We start from the raw sequence: 22,624 nt of genomic DNA, 5'->3' as shown, positions 1-22,624 counted from the left end.
CTTGAATGAAGGACAGGCATGAAGCTAATATAGCTTTATTTAATCCTTGCAACTTTATCCTTGAGGTTCAAGAAATCTACCATAAAACCTGGAAATCCAGACAAAATAAAGAGATGCTTGAAACACAACATGTATGTAGTATGTGAAAGAGATCATGCTGCAAATTTTATATAGATTGACTTTTTATGTACACTGATGGAAAAATAACTTTATAGCATATTTTCTATAAATACATACATAAAACATTCACTTATAAACTATCTCATTCACTTCCATTTATTAAAAGAGCCATTTTAAAGTGTTAAAAAATACCACATTGGAACTGTATTAACCAATTAACAGCAAGATTGATAATTTCCTTACCAGTGATTCATAGCCCCTTACATTTTCATCCAGTTGTTTCTCTGCTGGTAACACAGTAATAAAAATAAACTTTATATTGCTTCACTAACGGTTGGGTGACACTAGAAGTTATAAAAATCCTTCAGGAAGACATGGCTATAGTATTCAACAAATGCCTATAACATTTTTTGCAAACTCCCAATAAGATACTGCAATGGTGACATCATAACTCTGAAAGAATCCAGGTATGATAAAACTCACCAGGTATTAATTAGTTCACATTTAGCCTTTGGTTACACTTTGTACCTGAAATCAATGCAAAGGGCTTACATTTAGCTGAATTTTGTTTCAGAACTGATTAGATACAATTCACTTTACAATGTTTAAAGTCCTTTTTATCATGCTTATCATCTTAAATAAAAATGAAAGAGTTTCTCAAATGAAGGCATTAAAATGTCATTCTCCAACTCTTTCCAATACAGTACTGAAAATCTGAAAGGCATGATACAGCTTCCACTAAAACTGGTGAACATTTTATATTAGAAACAAAACATGAAAGAAAGGAATTTAATCCAGTTAAATAAAAGTGTCCAAAGTGCAAACTGGTATGTCACGTTTTTCAATTAGAGAAATCCATTGTGAAACAAATAGAACAATCTGAAAATGAGATGAAGATAAAGGAAAGTCGCACAAAGAAAAAAGGAATAACATCGCAATAAAGTAGTTGTGCTTATAACAGCAAGTACTCAAAACTACTTTGACAACACAGAAAGTTTGTATTACAAACCAAATAAAGGTTTGTATTACAAACCAAATAAAGAAGGTAAAAGCCCAAATCTGTAATAAAAAAAAGGGGGGGAGGAGAATGGGGCTGCATGGTAGTGTATTGCAAATTAAATGGATAATTTGGCATGGGCTGATAGCTAACTCCTTCAACATTCACAGAGACTATGTCAAGATTGTTACATAGAATTGTTATCCAATAATGTTAACAAGGTGAAAGCTGTGAATTAGAAACATATGTTTAACAGTGAAAGCTTCCAGGCAAAATACTTGTAGAAGAGTTTAATATCCCTCCCATTTCATTTGATCTTGATCTTCAACACAGGCAGCATCATGTCTGTACAACAAATTATAGACCAATCACGTTGTATTTGAAGAAAAGAAGGGTAGAACTAAAATCCTATATAAATGCACCCCCGACTCCATTTCTCTGCACACGTGGGATTCACATTATAGGTCAGTGACAAATACTAACATTGCTCTCACGGCATGACAATTAACTCTCGGGAAATGAAAGGAAAACATTACTTCAGAGTTCATGCAGGCAGTTATGAATTAAACAGCATCTGCACAGGACTCCACCCCCCACCCCCAAATTCATAAACATTTCCTTAAAGTTTTTAAAGTTATTGTCTCTTTTCTCCTTCCAGAATGAATGTTTCCTACATTTTCTGTCTGGAAGAGTCACATGTTGAACTAACATGCTGAAGTGCCACACCACTTTCAGACTGCTGAGATTTGTAGTCTGATATGCTTTGTGCAGCATAGCGTTTCTTCACCAGGTAGGAGATAATAACTACCAACATCACAACCGTACAGGTGACGCCAACAATTATTGCAACCAATGTCCCTCGGCTGCTGCCATCCTTTGGTGGGGCAAAAGAAGGAGGAACAGGTGATTTGGGATAAGTTTCAGTTTCACCTGAAAACTCTTCTGGTTCTTCTGATGGCTCCTCACAGAAGCTGCCCGCTTCTTGAATAAGTCCATTGGGACAGATGCAGTTGTAACTGCCAGGTATATTTATGCACTTCAGGGAACCACAGAATTTAGCCTCACACTCATTGATGTCTGTGCATACTTGTATACCATCTATGTTCATTTCCAAGATAAAGTTTTCTGGACAATAGCATTCATTTATATTGTTAGGGTCACACTGTGCAGCGCATTGACTCTGGTTACAGACTTGGAGACACTTATGAGGACTTTTGGGGTCTGGAATATATCCCTCAAAACATGTGCATTTATACTCTCCATCAACAAGGTTGCAGTCATGTTCACACGTTAAATCAAAGCACGCCCATTTTTCTAGGAGGCATTTGCCCTTCACCAGATCATAGCCTTGCCAGCAGCGGCACTCAAATGCGCCCTGGGTGTTAATGCACTCCTGTTCACAAAGCCCTGGTGTGGCCTGACAGTCATCGATGTCCAAGCAGCTCTTGCCATCGGAATCCAGCTCATAACCCTCAAAGCACATACAGACTCCAGAGTCACCCTGAGGCTCACAATACTGCTGGCATCCTAAACTGGCACAGGGGGACCAGCAGCTCCGTTGGTCCTCCAACAACGTCTTGCCTTCCAGGCAGGCGCAGTGGGGTCTCCCTTGCTCGTCCAAATGACACTGATCGTCACAGCCCCCATTTTGCAACTGACAATCCCAGGCGCCGGGCGCGGCTGAACCCCATTCGAAAGACCCGTTGCTGCCCTGAGCACGGCACTCCAGAACGGCATCCAAACTCTGCACCTCCGCCGTAGTGCCCGGCGGAGAGGCCACCAGATCGCTCTCTCGGGCGCCGAAGGGCGTGAGGTAAGTGACCGCGAAGGCGGCCGGCAGGGGCCCGCAGGTCCCGTTCGGATAGTTGTACTCGCAGAGGATGGCTTCGGCGGAGGCGTTGCAGGCGCGCTCCTGCCACCTCAGTTGGGCAGTCACCGCCACGCACGTGGGGCCGCAGGTGGGCACTTTTGCGTCGGACCCGTTGCTCTCCCAAGCGTCGAAGTCCGTCCGCTCGTCGCCGGTCACCCACTGAAATCCCCGCAGGCGTTTCGTCGGTTCGACGCAGCGGTTCCCGGGCAGGCGCAAGCCTAGCCAGGCGCTGCCGGGGCGGTCGCGCAGCAGCAGCAGCGCAATGGCCTCCGCCGCCACCGTGGAGCGGACCGTCATGAGGTGTCCGCCGCCTGCCTCGCACACGCCGCCCGCCTCGGTGAAAGTCCTGGAAATGCCGAATAAACCGAAGCAGGCGGAGCCCAAACACTGCGCGCCTAAGGGGATCGGCGCCGGAGACGGAGTGGGTGACGCCAACCCTGCTCTCAGGCTGCCCATCGCCACTAGGAGGAACCACATGTTAGCGGCGATTACGGCGAGCGCACTTCGAGTGAAACTGGGGTGCCCCGTCGTCGCTTCCCGTTCAGGCGGTCGCAGCATTTATAGCGCCTTCCATGCGAGGGGAGGAGGGGAGAAAACCAGGAGAAATAAGGGAAGCACCGCCCGCCCGCCCAGGAGGAGATCTCCCTCTGGAGCAGGAGCAGAGTCAGAGTCTCACACACTCACACCCAGCTGGATGCAGCGCTGAGAAGGGAAGCCAGCCAGCCCCGCCCTCATTTCCTCGACTATTGGCGCAGGAAATTGAGGCTTCCACCCGATCCTTCTTAGTCCGGAGAAGTGGCTGCTCTCAGCAGCCAAATGCTAGATAGCGTCCATAAAGTTAGTTAGTTAGCTTTCTTTTTGCTCTTTAGCTGGCTCTCCATTTCTAAAGTAGCATTTGACTACTAACTGCGAGTAACTGCATGGAACTAATGCAATCTTTGTCCAAACCTGGCACCAAGTTGCAACCACTGTCCTTTAAATGTCCTGGTGGTGTGGAAGTACTTCCCTGGCTGAGGCATTTGCTCAGTTCTGGCATGTTCTCTGTGGTTGCTGCTGCTGCTGCTGCTTCCAAAAGAAAGGAAAGTTTTCTGAGGGTTTTAGATGTGGAGAGCGGAAGATGTCCAATAAACTTTAGTGCTCAAAAGTGGAAAAGCCAATAGCTGAAAGATAGTGCCCATAAAGCATTGTAAGTGCCTTAGTCTTAACAGTATTATAAATCCAGGAAAATCTTCTTGTGGAACAAAGGAACAGACAAACTCTGTTTATTCTGCATTCAAACCCACCAAACTGCTGCTTGAACACACCAGTTCTCTCAAACGCTTCCCAAAATGTTATGGCCGAAATTAAATAGGTTTTGCTTCTATATTTGATACTGTATGTTTATTTAGTGATCATCTCACCTGTAGAGGGTAAAGAGATTGACTCTGGTGGAAAGAGGGAAGATCTATTCCCAAGGCAACAAGTAGATAAATACTGCTTTGGCCCCATCTGAAATAGTTTTCAGGTAGGCACCCCCTAACTCACTACTGCATACAGTTTTGGTCACCACGATGTAAAAAGGGTGTTGAGACTCTAGAAAGAATACAGAGAAGAGAAACTAAGATGACCAGGGCACTGGAAACTAAAATGTGAAGAATGGTTGCAGGAATTGGATATGTCTAGTTTAATGAAAAGAAGGACTAGGGGTGACATGATAGTAGTGTTCTAATATCTCAGGGGCTGTCACAAAGGAGAAGGGGTCAACCTGTTATCCAATGCACTTGAAGATGGACAAAAAGCTAATCAAGGAGAGAAGCAACCTAGAACTAAAGAGAAATTTTCTGATAGTTTAAATAATAAATCAATGGAATGAAATGCCTCCAGAAGTTGTGGGTGCTTCAACACTGGAAATTTTTAAGAAGAGACATTTCATTTATCTGAAATGGTATATAAGGTTTCCTGCCTGAATTGGGGGGGGGTTGGACTAGAAGATCTCCAAGGTCCCTTCCAACTCTGTTATTCTGTTCACTTGAATATAAAAGAGAGAGAAGGGGAAGCACATTCAGACTTGCAAGTTTGTTGTCAGCCCTAGGAGATAGACCAGACCAAGAAGAGTTCACCTAGGCATAAAATTATTTTTACAAAGATTGGTCATAGTAACAGAAACTTGCAAATATAAATTTCCATTGCTTTTTTCCCCTTTGCATGAATTGGCAGTTGCATTGTGGAAAATTTATCAAAATGTTTTGGAGTCCTCTAGATTAGCTCTCTGGTCTTGGCCATTACCCATGTTGTCTGAAAGAGACTTAGCGGAGAGAATGTGCTTTCATGAGCTAATGAGCATCTCAATAAACAGGATGATCCTATGCAAAAAAACTTTCATTAATTCCCAGCCCTTCCCGGTTAATCAAAAAATAGCTTTTTTTTTTTTTTTTTGCTATATTGTCTAGTTCACACATAATTGAAATGGAACTTTTATCCAAAATTATTACTATTAATAAAGTAGAATCAGTTTGATGTAGCTAGAAACCGGGAGCCTACGAGTTGTATTTCTGCCTTAGGCACCAAGGCAGATCTGGGTGATCTTGGACTCATTGTTCTCACTCTGCCTTACAAAGAAGCCAGAGGAGGTTACAAGCTACTCCTCAATTTACCACAACTGAGACCAGAATTTCCATTGCTAAGCAAGGCAGTTGTTAAGTGAGTTGTGACCAATTTTATAACCTTTTTTTGACATGTTGTTAAGCAAATCAGTGCTGTTCTTAAGTGAATCACTTGGTTATTAACTGAAGCCAGCTCCCCCTCCATTGATTTTGCAGTCAGAAGCTGGCTGGGAAGAATGCAAATGTTGATCACTTGATCCCAGAACTCAGCAACTATTGTTAAACACATGCTGGTTCCAAGCCCTGGGATTTTGATCACATGACTGTGAGGGTGCTGCAAAGGTCAAAATTGTGAGGCTCGATTATAAGTCACTTTTTTCAATGCCATTGTAACTGGTCTTAAATGAATGATTGTAAATCGAGGACTACCTGTACTTCCAAAAATCTTGCCAAAAAACCCTGCATGGATATGTCCAGGATAGTTTCCAGATGTCAATGCTGACTTGAAGGAACAATGTCTATTATCTGTCTACAGGTAGTTTATGACTTACAAACATTCATTTAACAACAATTTGAAATTGTGATGGCACTGAAAAAAGTGACTGGTCCTTTCACTATGAGTATCACAGCATCCCCATAATCATGTGAACAAAATTTGGGCTTTTGGCAACTGGTATGTATTTATGACTGAATTTCCTTAACAATTGTGTTATTCAATTAACAACTGTGGTGATTTAGTGACTATAGCAAAAACGATCATAAAACTGGGCACAGCTCATTTAACAATCACATCACTTAGTGATGGAAGTTCTGGCCCCAGTTGGGTCATAAATTGAGGACTGCCTGTATATATCTGGATAAAAATGGGAAAATGAAATGTCTTTTGGTGGTAATTGTAGGAGATCTCCCCTCTAAGGAGCACCGCTGGATGTTTCTCATTCCCATCCATCAAAGTACTAACAAACAAATGGTACTGTGGATAGGCAGAGGAAAGCCATCCTTGAAAACAGCCCAGCTACAGCTTCTTTTGAAAATGATGCTTTCACTGGTCTGAACGGTCCCTACATTGTACCTGTGCTGCAGGCAGAGATGGTGCTCGGTGATAGGAAGGACTATCTGTGATGCCTTCACAGATGAAGCAAATGGGGATATTGGGAGGGAGGGTGAAATCATTTTCATCCCTCACATTTTTTCTGGAAGATTAAGAAATATACCATTAAAGGCAGGGGTGGGATTCAGCCAGTTCAGACCGGTTTGGGCAAACCGGATGTTAATTTTAATCTGGTTCGCCGAACTGGTTGTCCCAAGGACTGGCTGACCCCACCCCGCCCCTCCCAGGAACCTCCACGTGGCCCATTTTGGATGCCAGGTAAGTGCAGGGCACGCACAGAGGCTCTGGGAGGGCGAAAAACGGGCCTACCGGAAGTCCGGAAACAGGACTGTTTCTGGCCTCCAGAAGGCCTCCAATGCCCAGTGGAGGCCATTTCTGCCCTCCTGGAGGCTCCAGAAAAGCCTCTGGAGCCTGGGGAGGGCAAAAAATAGGCCTACTGGAAGTACCGGAAGTCCAGAAACGGGCCCATTTCTGGCCTCCAGAGCACCTTCGGTGCCCGGTTGAGGCCGTTTTCACCCTCATGGGAGGCTCCATGAAAGCCTCTGGAGCCTGGGGAGGGTGAAAATGCCTCCGCCCCATGGTGCAGCAGGCTGAGTAGGCCATGCCCCCATGACCATGACCATGCAGCAACCAGGCAGCGAACTGGTTGCTGAATTTTTTCAATCCCATCCCTGATTAAAGGTAGTCTTTATTTAGTGACTATCTCATACAGCAGAAGTGAGGAGCTATGGCCCCTTTATGACTTATGGACTTCAACTCCCAGAATTCCCGAGCCAGAAGTCCACAAATCATAAAAGGGCCATAGTTCCCCACCCCTGTCAGACAGTGACTGCTCAAAGTGACAGTGATGAAAATGTAAGCTTGTGACTAATGCTGACATTTACGATCTTCATATGTCTGCCAAGCAAAGCAAAATAAGATCTGATGCATAGTCAATAGTTTCACATAGCAACCACTTCACTTAGTGACTGGATTGGCAATCCCAATTGTGTGGTCACTAAATGAGGACTACCTATAATAGAAACTCCTCTATTAATATGCCTCCTCCCACCCTTCTCGGTAGAAAAGAACATGATTTCAAAGAATGCAATTAGCATTGCATGTAATAAGTTTCTTAGAAGCAAGTCATGTTTTTCAATGGAATATGTGTTTCTTGTGGTTGTACTGGTACAATACCTACTAGTGTTCGGTATAAGTACATAAAAAGATAGAAAAATAAATTTCATTTCTGAACATAGAGTGGATACATGTTAGGAGATGGTATGAATGATGAAATTGCATTTAAGGGAATTCAGCTGAATTCATGGGTGGCCTTGGCGGACATAATACAGCAACTATTGACTGTAGAATTAGACTGCATGCATTTGCAAGCCCTTCTGAAGTAGAAACATGCCTTTGATTGTCAGGCCTTTTGCAGAAGCAGCAGAGAAAGAATTCAAAATCTATCACATTTGCCCTCTGTCCCCTTTTATGCAATAACAGGGGAGTGTGCTCTTATTTTTCAAAACATGATTTATTCAATGATTAAATAGTGCTTTTCCCATGACTGAGGTGATAGTTACTGATGAGAATTCCTGCGTCACTAAATACGTTTGGCAAGAAAGGGGATGATGTTGCAGATGAATTTCAAAGATTGGAAAACCCCTCAAGGATGAGATAATTGGAGTAATAGAACAGCTGTAACCATTGCAAGAAAAGTTTAACGCTTCTGCTAAAGTAGATAATTAGCAGCCAACAACAAATTAAGGAACTGCCATCAGATCAGAACAATAACTTTCTGTTTTGAGACATTGCTCTAAAATGAAATGGATCCAATGCCTCCAATATCTTTCAGTATTTCCAGTTCAAGCTGGTAAGGAAGCTACTTTCAGAAGAAAAAGATAAGCTCCAAGAGATAATGTGTGATAAGATATTGTGTTGGGCTTCTAGTGGAAAGATTCCAATTTGATAATATAAACTACTGAATATCCTTTTGCAAGTCACTTTTGCTAAGTTTCATGATTTATCTGGCTTTTTAGCCTTACAGTGTTGCATGAAACCTGGCATCGTAGTTTGAAATTACTTATTCAAGCACATAAGAAATGTCTAGTTTAGCTAGGCTTATTGATTTTGTTTGGAATTATGTTTGTGTATGATTGTTTGCCTACCTGTTTTTTCCCCCTATTTCCTTTTTTCAATGAATATTTTGTAGCAAGAGATTTGGCTTCTTCCATTAGGAATGTCTCCATTAAAACCACTTGCAAGACTACACAGTTGTTCCTTTTGTTTCAGTATTGACAAATGTTTTGATAGGTTTCGTATTTTTAAGTTTTTTTGTTTTCCTTAGGTTGAGTAGAAGGAAGTCATATTTAAAGAACAACTAAACAATCCTTGGAAGTCTCTCAGAGAGAATTTTTTGCTCCTAGTTTCTAACCATAACCCTAATCCTACCATTACCTTCTGAAATGAGAGAGAGGGGACCTGCCAGAAGAAGGTTGGGTGGAAATAAAGGGCTTAAAACAAAGGTGGGCTGCTGCCGGTTCGGACCGGTTTGCCCGTACCGGTAGCTCCGACCACCGGCTGGGCCTACCCACACGCCCCAATGCTATCCCGTCCTATATATCTTACTCTCTGGCTCGCTGGCCCGCCCACGCAGCCCAGCTGATTTCTACGCCTCACCCGTTCCACTCACTGCAGCTTTCCATGAAGGTGTGTGTTTAAAGTTGTGCGGAAGGCGCACATACGCTCACATTTTAGGTTCAGCACTAGCCGAACCAGTTGTTAAATTATGTGAAGCCAGTGGTGAAATCTGAACTGGTTTGCTACTGGTTCGCTGGCCGCGCATGCGCACCAAATGCACACTGTGCGCAGTGCATACCAAACGCATGTGTGCGTATGTGCAGTGTGCACCAAATGCCCTCTGTGTTTAAAAAGCTACCGGTTCAGTCTAACCGGTAGTTAAAAAAAGCTATGATCCGACCTGGATTTCCTGCTTTCTAGCAAAGCTAAACCACGCGGCACAGGTGATCGCCTGAATTGGAGCGAACCGGTAGCATTTCACCCCTGTGTGAAGCCTACCTCTGGCTTAAAAGTAAGCTCACCCAGATACTCATAAATTCATGTGCTTGTTGGCATAGCAGAAGATATGCACTGTCATGACATAAGATGTAGATGATGTAGTGGAATTCGGAGATTAGAAATCGATTGTAGAAGTTTACACTCTTTTAAAGTTTATTTTATTAAGTATGTAATCTTACTATTTTCACTCAGGCCATGATGAAGTTATCAGTGACAATGAGGAGGAATTCCTGTCATGAGAATATTTAGATAGGTTAATAATGTTTGCACCAAGAGAAGGGTAGGTAAGGATCATGGTGGCCCTTCTCAAGCATGATGAAACTAATTGTTAGAGGCTGAGGGTGGAAAGATTAACTTCCTTATCTTCCCTTTAAAAAAACTCAGGTTTTAAGTTAATCAACTACGTAGCTATAATATCTCGCAAAACAGTTTAACTCAGCTGCTAAGAATGAGACACTGAGAGATGATGTGGAAGACCAAATGGTAAAAAAAAGTATCTTCTCCCAAAATTTCCACATCTTTCCAAAATGTTGGGAATGACGTGCAAGGATCACTTCGATTTTCTTACTGTTTTTTCCTCTTTAAAAGTAGTTTTTAGTACACAGGAAGAAAGAGATGGGGGGGGATATAAAGTAGGGGAAAAAATACAGTAGAAAGCGATTAAGTTTTTAAATAGTACATTAAATCTTGAATAAGTGGAATGATATTGATCAGTATTTTAATTATATCAATGGAGAAAGTGTGTAGAGAACCAATGATGTCAATCCTAGGTTGTATGCCTGGATTAGCCCCATACTCTGTAAATGTATTATTCTTCATTTTGATAAATTCCAAAATTTTGGTACATAATTTATTATATGATATTATAATATAATAATATAATATATTTATAATATATTAACAAGCTAACCATTATTTTATCAAAATAAAATAAAATAAAATTTGAACTTGAACTTGTGACCCTCCGGTCAGCAGGCCCAGCATCTTAACTGCTTGGCCATCATGCCCCCTATCACATGCATGAGTGGCATCTAAAACTTCTGAATTACAATAGCACTAAAATTGTTTGGGTGATTCCAAATATTTTTATAAACAATTACTATTTTTGCCTTTGTAATTCTCTTCAATTGTTTATAAAAATATTTGAAATCACCCAAATAATTTTAGTGCTGATTGTAAGTCAGAAGTTTTAGATGCCATTAATGCATGTGACGGGGCTTGACGGCCGAGCAGTTAAGACGCTGGGCTTGTTGATCGGAGGGTCATGAGTTCAAGATCAAGTACGACATGATGGAGTGAGCTTCTATTACTTGCCCCAGCTCCTGCCAACTAGCAGTTTGAAAACATGTAAATGCAAGTAGTTAAATACCAGTTTGGAGAGAAGGTAATAGTGTTCTGTGCGCCTTGGTGTATATTCATGCTGGCCACATGACCATGAAAGCATCTTTGGACAACTCTTCAGGTGTGAATAGATGAGCTCTGCCCCCGAGAGTTGGACATAACTGGCAGAGGAAACCTTTATCTTTTTAATGCATGTACAGTTTGTAATTGAAAGATGTTTTTAATTGCCTGCAGTTTTCAACAACTTGTTAAAAGTTTGATTGAGAGTACAATCTAGAATTTTAATATCACTATTAACTCATGAATTTCCCTCCAGAAAGCTTTACCTGAAATTTTCAAACTGTTCCCAGTTTGATATTGCTGACAAAATCAAATCAAATCTTTATGACTTTATTACAGTCACAGACCAGTATATGTTAACAATATGAATCCTCAGAATATTCATACTCTCAAATGCCAATGGAGATTCTTAATCATCCAGGTCAGGATTGTCCCAAAGATGCTTTTTCAAAAGGCAACTGGACTTTCTTAGTCTTTCCTTGAAGACATTTCGCTTCTCTTTCAAGAAGCTTCTTCAGTTCTGATTAAATTTGACAATATGAATGTTCTGAGGATAAATCTGTCAAACACTGAATTCAATACTCCCCCCTCTGTGCTCCCTGCTAAAGTATTTTAGGTAAACAAGATTCAAAAGTTCTTTTTTAAACAAGTACTATAACACTGTTTGAATACAGAAACTAGGGTAAGAGTAAGTCAGTTGGAGCCATCTTAGATAAGTAAAAATCTGCCTCCATTGCCCTTGGCTCAGACATCACCCCATACAACTATAGTCTTTAGTATCAGGATAGCAGAAGCAAATACCTTTTTAGTATGTGCATAATGGTATCTTGATGATTAAAATGAAAAATATGAAATTGCAATTTTTTTAAAAAAATATGTTTTGTTCTTGCTGTAGACATCTATCTAGACTCCTATATAATACGTAAAACATTGGGGACAGGGTTCACCATCTTGTTATTGTCTTTCTATATTCTCATTTCTATATCTCTTCATAGAGGAACTTGGGACCAAACTGTCAAATACGATGCAATTTCCTTTTGCAATAATATGTATTGTATTAAGCTACATGTATTATATTCGGCTACCTATATTTTTCTAAGGAGGTAATGGGAATGATTGAATGCGTTAAATTTTGAAGGATGGGGCTGAAAAAAAATATATTTAACTGCACCTATTGGTAACAATCTCATAAAAAGCTCAACTCCCAGAACCAACCAAATTGTTTCCTTGATTAAAATATAGAAGCGATTTTCCCTTTCCTTCTCCTCCTTTTCCAGCTTCCCAGTCTACACTCTGGTGTGTCGTGGGGAAATCTCCTATACAAAAGCCAAGAGAGCTTACCGTAGTTTTTGGAAAGCAACTAAGGTGGGTGAGGTACTGTAACCCACTTGGGATGAGATTAGAATAGTATGATAATAGGTTCAGGTAGTCCTCAATGTAGGACCACAACTGAGCCCAACATTTCTATGGCTAAGCAAGATAGTTATTATGTGAGTTTCCCCCCATTTTACAATCTTTCTTGCCACAGCTGTTAAGAGAATCATTGCAGTTATTAAGTTGATAACAAAGTTGTTAAGTGAATCTGGCTTCCCTGTTAAGTTTGCTTGTCAGAAAGTCACAAAATATGATCACATGAACCCCAGGACACTGCAACTGTCATAAATATGAACCAGTTGCCAAGCATCTGAATTTTGATCATGTAACTGCAGGGATGCTGCAGTTGTCGTAAGTATGAAAAACGGTCATAAGTCACTTTTTTCAGTGCCTTTGTAACTTCAAATGGTCACTAAACCAATGATTGTAAATTGAGGATGATTTGTATTGTGTTTCACTCATTAAATTAAAAAAAATTGATGTTCTTGATCTTGCTTGTTTGTATGGAATTCACCAGAATTTGGTCTAGAAATACTTCATACATTTGTATCCATAGACTCAGTGAGAAATATAGATTTGATGATTGCAAAATATATGGTTCTTTGATGTCAGTACATGGGATCTCCCAGAAACTTTTTCATTAGTGTTCTTCCAGGGAAAAATATATTTTAATTTTTCTTAATTTATAGGGGCATTATATGGAAATTAAGTATGTCTAAATTCATGTTCTGAAACTACATAGAGCAGATATTAGCAGTGAGCAGCTGATTTCCAGCTGCTGACTCCAGCCTTCAAATTTTACAGTACTCTGTTTCTGTTATAATTTTCTGTAAGACATACACATAATTAATTCAGCTGAAAAAGATATATAATAAATTGCCAGAACAATAATTCAATACATAGCTAGAGGTTTTATACTTTATTTCCTGATCCTTGAGCAGAAACCTAAACCAGAAGAGGATTTACTGGGATATATTAGACATTTCTTAAGGATTTTTTTTTTTTTTTTGGCCATTCTAAAAGAAAAATCTCAATCCATTGTTGAAAATATTAAAAGTGAATGCCAAATATTGAAGAACAGCTGCATGTACAATTCTAGGTTACTAATCATACAGATGACATTGCTGGCCAATGCCATCTGAGGAACTGTAATTTTGTGAGACAAATCCAAATTTCTGATTTCTGGATTGGAAGCAATTAGTATTTTTTCCTGCTCTGTATTTCACAATGTGCAGTCAATGCATAGCTGTGCAGCTGAAGGAAATTGTAAATCATATGAAATTGGATTATGTTGAATCAACCTCAATATTTCAGCCCAGATCTTTCAGCCCATTCACTCCAGATGTAATGGATTAAAACCCATTATTGTCAGCCTGCTAGCATATTGACTGGCTCAGTCTGATGAGATTGCAGTTAAAACACATCTGGTGCATATCAGATGGTGATGGTTAGACTTGCCTAACAATGTCTGCGACTACCACCACTCATCAAGATTGCCTAACAATGTCTGCGACTATACCACCACTCATCAAGATTTTGAGTAGGAATGTTTTTATCAATCCTGATACTTGGAAAACCTATTTGAAGATCCCAGGAATTGAACTCTGGACTTGCTGTAGACAAGGCATGTACTTTACTATTGGATTGTTTATAATGTTATCTGTTTCATTAGTTTTAGAAAGTATATCTTTATTGCTGAAGCTTCAAGGTGACTAACAGCTGCAAATACAACAAAAGAACAACAAATAAAATCACCAAAAGAAAATGTAAAGAGCAACGTACACACAGTTGAAGGTTAGTTAAAGTTCAGAATAAGAAGGACTTCACCTGTGTAAAAGATATTTTACTGAATATTGTATGGGTGACTTACCAATCTAATAGTAAAATACAATATTACAGTAACAAATATGAAACAATTGAGAATGTGATATTTTAAATGGAGTCACTAAAGTTAGTTAAAAATGTTAAAAGGCTAAAAGTTCAGAAAATTGCAAAAAAAGAGAGAGCTTGTTCTAGAATATAGCTATATCACTTCATTTGGCAGGGAAATTTGCAACAATCAATCAAAGGATTATAGATACATATGGGAAAAGATAACATACCGGAAGGTTCACTACTGTTGAATTCTTTAAGTAATGACTGTGCAGGGCAAAATTTCATAGTTTGAGCAGAAGCTGCTTCCTTGCAAATGTGAATGTTGACCAGATGTTGATAATATGATGTTGCTGTGCTATATTTCTATCGCCCCTCAGAACGCATGTGTACTGTGACTTTATCCTCTTTTATAGGCCTGCTCCCATCCTTCTACAATATATTAAGTATAGTCTGTCACCACTAAAGGGCTGCTCACCTTGATCTGGCCAATGAAAAGCCTGAAGAAGATAAGGGGGGGGGAGGGAGCAACTCAAGTGTGCTGATATGACTTGGTTTAAAGAAACAATCTTAGCAAAAAGATTGTGTAAAGAAGCTATATGTCTGTGAAGAAATCCATGTCCCTGAATGTTGAAGTACTGTTGAAAGTATCTGGATAAGATTAACAGGAGTGAAAAAATATGTGATAGCATTGTGGGAGTTTACTATAGGTTACCTAGGAAGGAAAAACTTCAGCAATGCTTGTTCTAAGCTTAGGCAAACTGGTGCAGCCTTACCTAGATTTGGAGGTCTTGCAGAAAATCTCTTGGGCCCTTGGGGCAGAGATAGCATAGTAAGAAATCCACTTATGCTGACAGAGAGCCAATAATGCTGACTAAGACGCTGAATCCTCAGATCTCTGAATTAAATGAATATTTTTCTTTAAAAAAAATTTTTTCAGCAATGATATTGTTCAGGCCCTTACTAGAACTGAATTTCATTCCCTCTTCTGTTTAGTAAACCAATTTCCATTTTTCTATATGCTGACAGTGTTGCTATTTTGTCTGTACCTCAAGTGGCTCTGCAACACTTGCATTGCATTATCAATCCAAAATGCTGGAAATCAACCCCCATGAAAACCAAGGTGACACACTAACCACCCCCACATTTGGAAAACTGACAATCTTTTCCCAGAAACTATTCTTCAAGCCTCACCCTGCATGCCCGAATAGCTTGGAATGCAGTAATTAGATATATAGCCTGTGGGGGAAACAGCTATCTTCCTATAACAGGTAAACTTTCAAAATCCAAAGTGCTAAGTATAGTGCACGGTGTTGGGCTTATAAGGATACATATGCATTAGAAACAGTGCAGTTTAAATTTATGAGATCTGCTTTGTTGCCAAGGGATGTCTCCACCTAGAGTCTGATGCATTTCCGTTGAGGGCCCGCTTGAAATACTGCAGGTTGAAGAATTAGCTTAAGTAAATTGTTGGTGGGAAAAGACTCTTTAGGTTTAGACCAATTAGTACTGACAGACAGACATCAGTCTCATTGGAAGAAAGAAATGACCAGTACTGTGGATTCAACCATCATTTTATTTTTGTTTGTAACTTTGTATCCATTTGTTGTGGGGGGGGGGAAATAGGAGGAGGAAGAAGTATTATATGTTTCTCACCTTGAGTTACTTGTAGCCTTTGACTTATGACCACAATTGAGCTCAACATTTCTGTTGAGACTAAGCGAGACAGTTGTTAAGTTAGTTTTGTCGCATTTTATGACCTTTCTTGCCACAGCTAAGTGAATCACTGCAATTTTTAAGTTAGTAGCACTATTGTTAAGTGAATCTGGCTTCCTCATTGACTTTGCTTGTCAGAAGATCACAAAAGGGGATCACGTGATCCCAGGACACTGCAATCCTCATAAATATGAGTCAGTTGTAAGCATCCAAATTTTGATCATGTAACTATGGGTATAGTTGTAAGTGTGAAAAATGGCCATAAGTCATTTTTTTCAGTGCCATTATAACTTTAAATGGTCACTAAGCAAGTGGTATGTAAGTTGAGGACTACTTGTGTTTCTGAAGTATTAAAGCTGAGATTTTTTTAAAAAAAGAAAGCAAACAAACAAAAAAGCAGAGAATCTTTGAGGTTTTCTCTCTTTTTAGTTTTCATGTACCTGAATATGACCATTTACTAAAGACAAGGGTGTGGATCCTTCTGAATTTAGCTCTTCCCAGGAATCTTTGGCTCTAGTTCAAAGCTGAGTGGGTAAGAGAAATAAGCACGAGAGTTACAGAGTCTTCAAAGAAGGGATATTTTATTTTTTTTATTCTGAAACCACGTTGTAGTAGCCACAAGTAAAAAGGAGAGGAAAAGAAAGAAAAAAACATTTAATCATACCATTTTAAGATTTCATTTCTATGGAATTTCCCATACCAGATAAAACTAGGCAGGCAGATAGACAGACAAACACAAGCAATATATAAGGCAAGATAGGGATGGTATATGTAGCATTCATTTTTTTAGTTCTGATGACTGCATTCATGCCTTAACTGGGTTGCCATTGCTTTGTGCTGGGTATGTGGCTGTTTTAATTTTTTTAGCATTTGTTTTACAAATTATGAGTCCCTTCACACCCATACCCCATTCATCCAAGAAGTTATCAGAGTTGATCCCGCTTAGGTTATGAGGTCAGCATAGGTTGGTTAATTGCTGCTATTCCTTTCCTGGTGTTCTCCTGTTTCCTATAGGTCTATAGCTGGGTGGACAGTCTGTAGTGTTCCACATTTTGTTGCCTCAAAATCATGCCATCTCTGACCATTGAGGCCATGATAGCTAGGCACTTATGGGAGTTGAAGTCCAGCAATTTCTAAATAGATGCAACTTGCTGACCTTTAGCCTACATTTTTTAATGGAAATTAATCTGGAGGGACATCTACGTTACATATTTTATAATAGAACACTGACTCAGTATTCCAGTTCATATGCTTTCCAAGACTGCATACATATAATCCCTCTTTTTAAAAAGAAAGGACTACATGACTCAGATCTCAGTGTCTCTAAATTTCTACATAGGATATTAATATTTTAGTTATATCTTGTACAATCTAGAGGAGACCTGCCCTGTTTCTCCCAAAATAAGACATCCCCTGATAATAAGGCCAATCGGGCTTTTGAGTGCATGGCAATAAGGCCAAGCACTTATTTCAAGGTTCAAAAAAATATAAGACAGGGTCTTATTTTTGGGGAAACACAGTATATATTCAGTTTTTCCACAATGGAAAAAGAATATTTCACGATTGGCCAATGAGTGGTGGATTTTATTCTTTTGTTATGAAAATATCATTATAAATCAGTATGTTCCCAAAAAATCTAGGTTGAGCATAGATATGTGTCCTTCATTTGTATCATAATTGCATATATGAGGGCATCTGAATTTGTTATTAGTTGTATTATGCGCTTCAAGTATTACCCTTTTGTCTTCCTCTCTTTTCAGCAACTGTACAAAAAGAAGATAAGAAAATCCATTTAAAATATCTAGGCAGTCAGACTTCTGAATTTTCCTATGGCTTTCTTGATTTAACAATAGATTCAGCAGAGACAATAACTTCAGGAGCAAAGTTTTCCTCTGCAAACTCATTATGTTAAGTTAATTTCTGGTAATGTAGGACTCAATATCTTACATGCATGGTTTAGTCCAGACTAAGCCATTTTATTTAGTCTTAATGAAATTATTAATAGAACCCAGTGGCATTTCTAATAGAGTTATTTTTATTTCAAATCCAGTCTTGAATAACGTTATCAAAATGGAGAGTGACGTAGATTTAATAGCAAAAACTACAGATTGTTTGCTTAAATAACATGTATCTTAGATTTTCAATTAGTTATAGAAATATTTCAATAGAAGAAACAGAGGAGATTTTTAGAGGGAAATCTTGGCCAACAACTGCAAATCAGGTATTAAAATTGCCACTCCTAAAAATTATTCTAATATCAAATGCTTCTGTAAATACTTTTTGCAGGGGGAGGGAGTTATGGAGATATTCACAATTTGTTTTCCTCATCTCATCTATTATTTGTGAATTTATGTTCTAAGGCTGATTTATGGAATTCAAGATCACTATCACCTAAATACAATCTTTAAAACCCTGCAGAAAATGTAATTTGGATAAGCTACTAAACCAACATTCTCAATGGACACTGCACTTATGGGAAAATGCCAGAAAGAATATATATTTCACATTTCTAGCTTGTCATCTGAGCCTGCTGTTGTGGACTGAGAAAGATTGACTGGCCTCAAATTAGCCAGCCAGCTTTTAATATTTTAGAGATCATAAGTCTCAAGAAAAAAGAAACATAAGCTGAAAGTGGAGCTTCTTTAAATGGAGGGAACAAAACCTTATCCCTACCACAACACTGCATTTTCGTTCTATATATTCTGCATACTGAAATCAAATTGAATATAAAAAATGAAATCCTCTTACATTTTGGAGTAGTTATCCCTAGGGTTGATCACATAGACTGACCAAGTTATTTTTAAAGAACTAGCCCTGAAAGAGAAATTTCAGAACTGGGTGTACATGATGGAGACAGTCTGTAACATTTGCTATTTACCAACTTTCCAAAATATTGTCAGAATGAGGTATAAAGCACATTTTATTGAACAATGTTCAGCTTTAATACAGTTAACTTTGAAATGGTTTCAAATTTTTGCTACATTCCCCAGAACTGTTTTCCTCAAGCATCCAGTCATTAAATATGTTGGATCATAAACGGCCTCTATATTTTTCTCCTTCTCCCCATAAACTGATATGGAAAGCATAGATGAAGCTTTGGTTGGTCACTGCAGCTGTTTCTGTTTCAGTGAGACTGAGTCATCCCCAAACAATGTGATAACATTTAGCTTTGGGTGAGCAGCAAAACAGCAGAATCTGAAGCCTAAGCGGGCATGCAGTACCTTTTTACTGAACCAAGTACAGCCAATTCAAGACAAGTTAAATTACAGTTCTGTGAATTCAGTTCCTCTGATTCCATGCAAACTGATTTCTATGGACCACAATTAGTTTAAACCCAAGGGTGAAAATGAATATAAGATTTCACAACTAACAAAAGTAATTTGAAAGATGATTTGACTGTGCTGCTATCACAGCACTATTGGAATTAATTTAAGAAATATGCTTCTTTCCTTCTGGTCATTTTTTTTTTTTAAGGATTGATACGAAGTTGGCATTAGAGTAGTAAGATAAAAACTGGGTGGACATAAAAATAGATGTGTTGCTTAGAAAAATTTACCTCTTGCTTCCTAGGCAAGAAGGGAAAGCTGATCTAACAATCAACTGACCATCCAGCATGTATGTAAAGTGGATGCAAAGTCAAACATATCACTGTTGTCAGAGATACAAATCTTGATAGAGTTACTCTTAAAGGTTTTATTTCTAGTTTCACCCTTGGGGTTTTGATGGTGCAATTGTAGCAGTCCTTTTGCAAAATATTACATGAAAAAGTTATCAGTGTACACTTATTAAACATTTCAATGTATACCTTTCCTTTCCTTCCTTCTCACACCAAAACCACATGATTGACTACAAGCCCTCCTTGCTTCCTGCTGCCCTGCTCTCTCCTTGGTCTGGTGCCCAAGAATAATTATCGGTGACATTCTTAGAATTTTTCTTGACTTCCTTGGCTTTTATTTTCCTGTAGATGACCCAAGCTAGGGCAAAAGAGACCAGGAATAAAACACCCACACCACCCAAGATAAGATACAAAAATTGCTTGGAGCCATGACTGTTCTTATCTATCCTCTCATCTCTGATATGGGGTTTGTCCTCCAGTGCACTGCTGACCACAGCTGGCTGAAGGGTGGAATCCTGGGATGCAAAGACTCCTAGCTCAGCTTGAGGTGAAGGATCAGTCAGCAAAGCTGGTAACTCTGAAGCAGGATGAATATCTGTTGGAATCCATTCTCCTCCCTGAGTGGATAGTAAAGAGGTGCTGCTTGTCGGATCCAAGAGACAAGAGATCCCATTGGGTGCCAAAATCCAGCCATCCCTACAAGAGCACAGGTAGCTGCCAACTTGATTGATGCACATATGTTCACAAAGTTCTTCCTGACACTCATCAATATCAAGACAAGAAGAGCTATTAATACCTTCCAGTTGATATCCTGGCTGGCAAGAGCAGTGGAAGGAGCCATGAGTATTTACACAAATCTGGTCACATGGTGTGTTCCTCGCACACTCGTCAATGTCCTGGCATGCCTGGTGGTCAGACTCGGCAGGCATATAGCCTAGGTTGCAATGACATGTGAAGGACCCCTTGGTATTCACACATATTTGTTCACAAGGACTTTGAGGCGCACCACACTCATTCACATCTATGCAGCTCCGCTCATCATCAGCCAAAATATAACCAGAAGCACAGAGGCATTGGAAGCCCCCAGGGTATGGTTTACACTGTCCTTGACATGGATTGGAGCTGCAGTAGTCCACGGGAACACAGGAAAGATGATCCCTTCCAAGTTGGTATCCTGAGTGGCATGCACATTGAAACAAACCCTTGCCTTGATTCAGACACTCATGTTCACAACCCCCATTGTTGTAGCTGCAACCGTAAGTGAGTGAAGCACAAAATGGACCTGGGCTGCTCCATTCAGAGACATTGCTGTTTGGCTGTGGCTTGCACACAAGGAAGATGTTAGGTATCTCCTCTCCTTGGGGCTCACATGCTACTTCAGCCGTGGAGCCAAAGGGTACAGTGACAAGGAAATCAGTGGCTACACCAAAAGGGGTGCTGTAGCTGACCACACCTGGCCCTGCCAGTATAAGTGGACGACACATTCCCTGGAAACTGAACTTGCACAAGAAGCCTGACAACCCAGCATTTGCATTGCCGCAGAGGCTGTCTACCCAGGACAGTTCCTGAGATGAGAAGGGAGTCCCCTGAAGGGTCACACACATATTTGACAAGCATGTTTCCCGGGGCTCCTGTCCCCAATTAGAGTATTGGGTGTCCTCACCTCCTGTCACCCAGCGGAAGCCCCTCAATGGCCGATGTTTCTCGTAGCATTTGCCTTTCTTTCGGTGAAGCCCAATCCACAATCTTACCTCTGAAACTGTGCCAGCTTCCCCTTTGGGTATCTTCGTGAGCAGCTGTGGGACAAGCAAAGCCTCCTCTTGGCTTTTCAGAGTCATCAGGTTACCCCCATTGTCCTTGCACTTTTGCTGAGCTTCCATCCAACCAAACCGTCCAAAATTCAGTGTGTAGCAAGTGGTCCCAGAACACAAAGCTTCTGCCTCTTCACTGGGCTGAACTGTCAGTCCCAAAAGCAGCAGCTGCCAAAATACCTGTGGGGGAATCCCCATCTTTGCTGCATGAAGGAACAACGAACTGAGTGATTTCATTGTGGGCTCAAATTCTATAAATGTCTGTAAAGCATATGCTAAGACAATAGAGCACAGCTTGTTTGCCTCCCATATCCCTTTGGCTCAGTGGCTGGGTCATATGCATCCTGTCTTGGTTGAGAGTCTTATTTGTCACCGGAGACTTAAGTTTCCTGAGAGAGTTTCATTGTCAGCTGCAGCCCTTGTTGTTCAGTTTGGTTTAACCTATGGGGATAAAAAACATCCCTTTTATACCCTCTCTCAGTTTTCTTATTTTTAACCTAGTTCTTTTCCTTCATGTGGAATGTACACTGGCTCCCTCCCTTCCCCCCTTATAAAACATCACTGAACTTTCAAACAAACCAAATAGGGCCTTCCAGTTTTAGAGTGGTATTTTTTAAAATTGGACATAAGATGCCACATCTAGATGGAAAAACGTTGTACAGCCCTTCGTAATATTAACCTCTCATATTTATGATCTTTAAATAGAAATGAAACCCTTAAATAGAAATTGGGTCATGGGAATGTCTTCATTTTAAAGGCAGCTACGCTTTTTAAGGATTCAGATCTGATTCCTATAATAGTGTGAAATCCTCATTCAGCCAAAACTGACAGGGCCATTTCGTTTCTATTGAATTTTTAACAGGTTTACAATGTAATGCTCACAAAGAATTTTATAAATCCAGAATTATTAACTTAGCATTTGAGATGATGCCGTTACAAAGAGCAAACCCTAGTTTACTTTTGAGATGTGTGAAATTACATCCAGGGTCCAAACAAGATTCCTAAGTACCGTACTGCAAAACTGACTGTATGAATACCAGCACAGTTCTGCCTTAAGGGGAGACAGAAATTTAGGAAGTTGCCTTAGTACTGAATCA

General features: G+C 39.9%; 2 protein-coding genes across 2 annotated transcripts; both read right to left on the bottom strand.

Annotated features, from left to right (window-relative positions):
- Positions 1-979: 979 nt before the first annotated feature.
- On the bottom strand, positions 980-3,545 carry THBD (thrombomodulin). Its single transcript, XM_070939127.1, has one exon. The coding sequence runs from the start codon at positions 3,543-3,545 to the stop codon at positions 1,788-1,790; it is 1,758 nt and encodes a 585-aa protein (XP_070795228.1). The 3' UTR covers positions 980-1,787.
- Positions 3,546-19,633: 16,088 nt separating this feature from the next.
- CD93 (CD93 molecule) lies at positions 19,634-21,764 on the bottom strand. The gene has a single exon (XM_070939126.1). The coding sequence runs from the start codon at positions 21,762-21,764 to the stop codon at positions 19,947-19,949; it is 1,818 nt and encodes a 605-aa protein (XP_070795227.1). The 3' UTR covers positions 19,634-19,946.
- Positions 21,765-22,624: the final 860 nt, after the last annotated feature.

This window comes from Pituophis catenifer, unplaced genomic scaffold (assembly GCF_029215685.1).
Source record: "Pituophis catenifer annectens isolate HBS135680 unplaced genomic scaffold, rPitCat1.0.hap2 SCAF_3, whole genome shotgun sequence".
In the NCBI taxonomy this organism is placed as follows: domain Eukaryota; kingdom Metazoa; phylum Chordata; class Lepidosauria; order Squamata; family Colubridae; genus Pituophis; species Pituophis catenifer.
The sequence above is the reverse complement of the archived record's forward strand: the minus strand, read 5'-3'. Positions and strand labels throughout refer to the sequence as shown.

Bases quoted from the DNA above. Each gene is read 5' to 3' on its own strand.
- THBD (XM_070939127.1), bottom strand. From the start codon at position 3,545: ATGCTGCGACCGCCTGAACGGGAAGCGACGACGGGGCACCCCAGTTTC.
- CD93 (XM_070939126.1), bottom strand. From the start codon at position 21,764: ATGAAATCACTCAGTTCGTTGTTCCTTCATGCAGCAAAGATGGGGATT.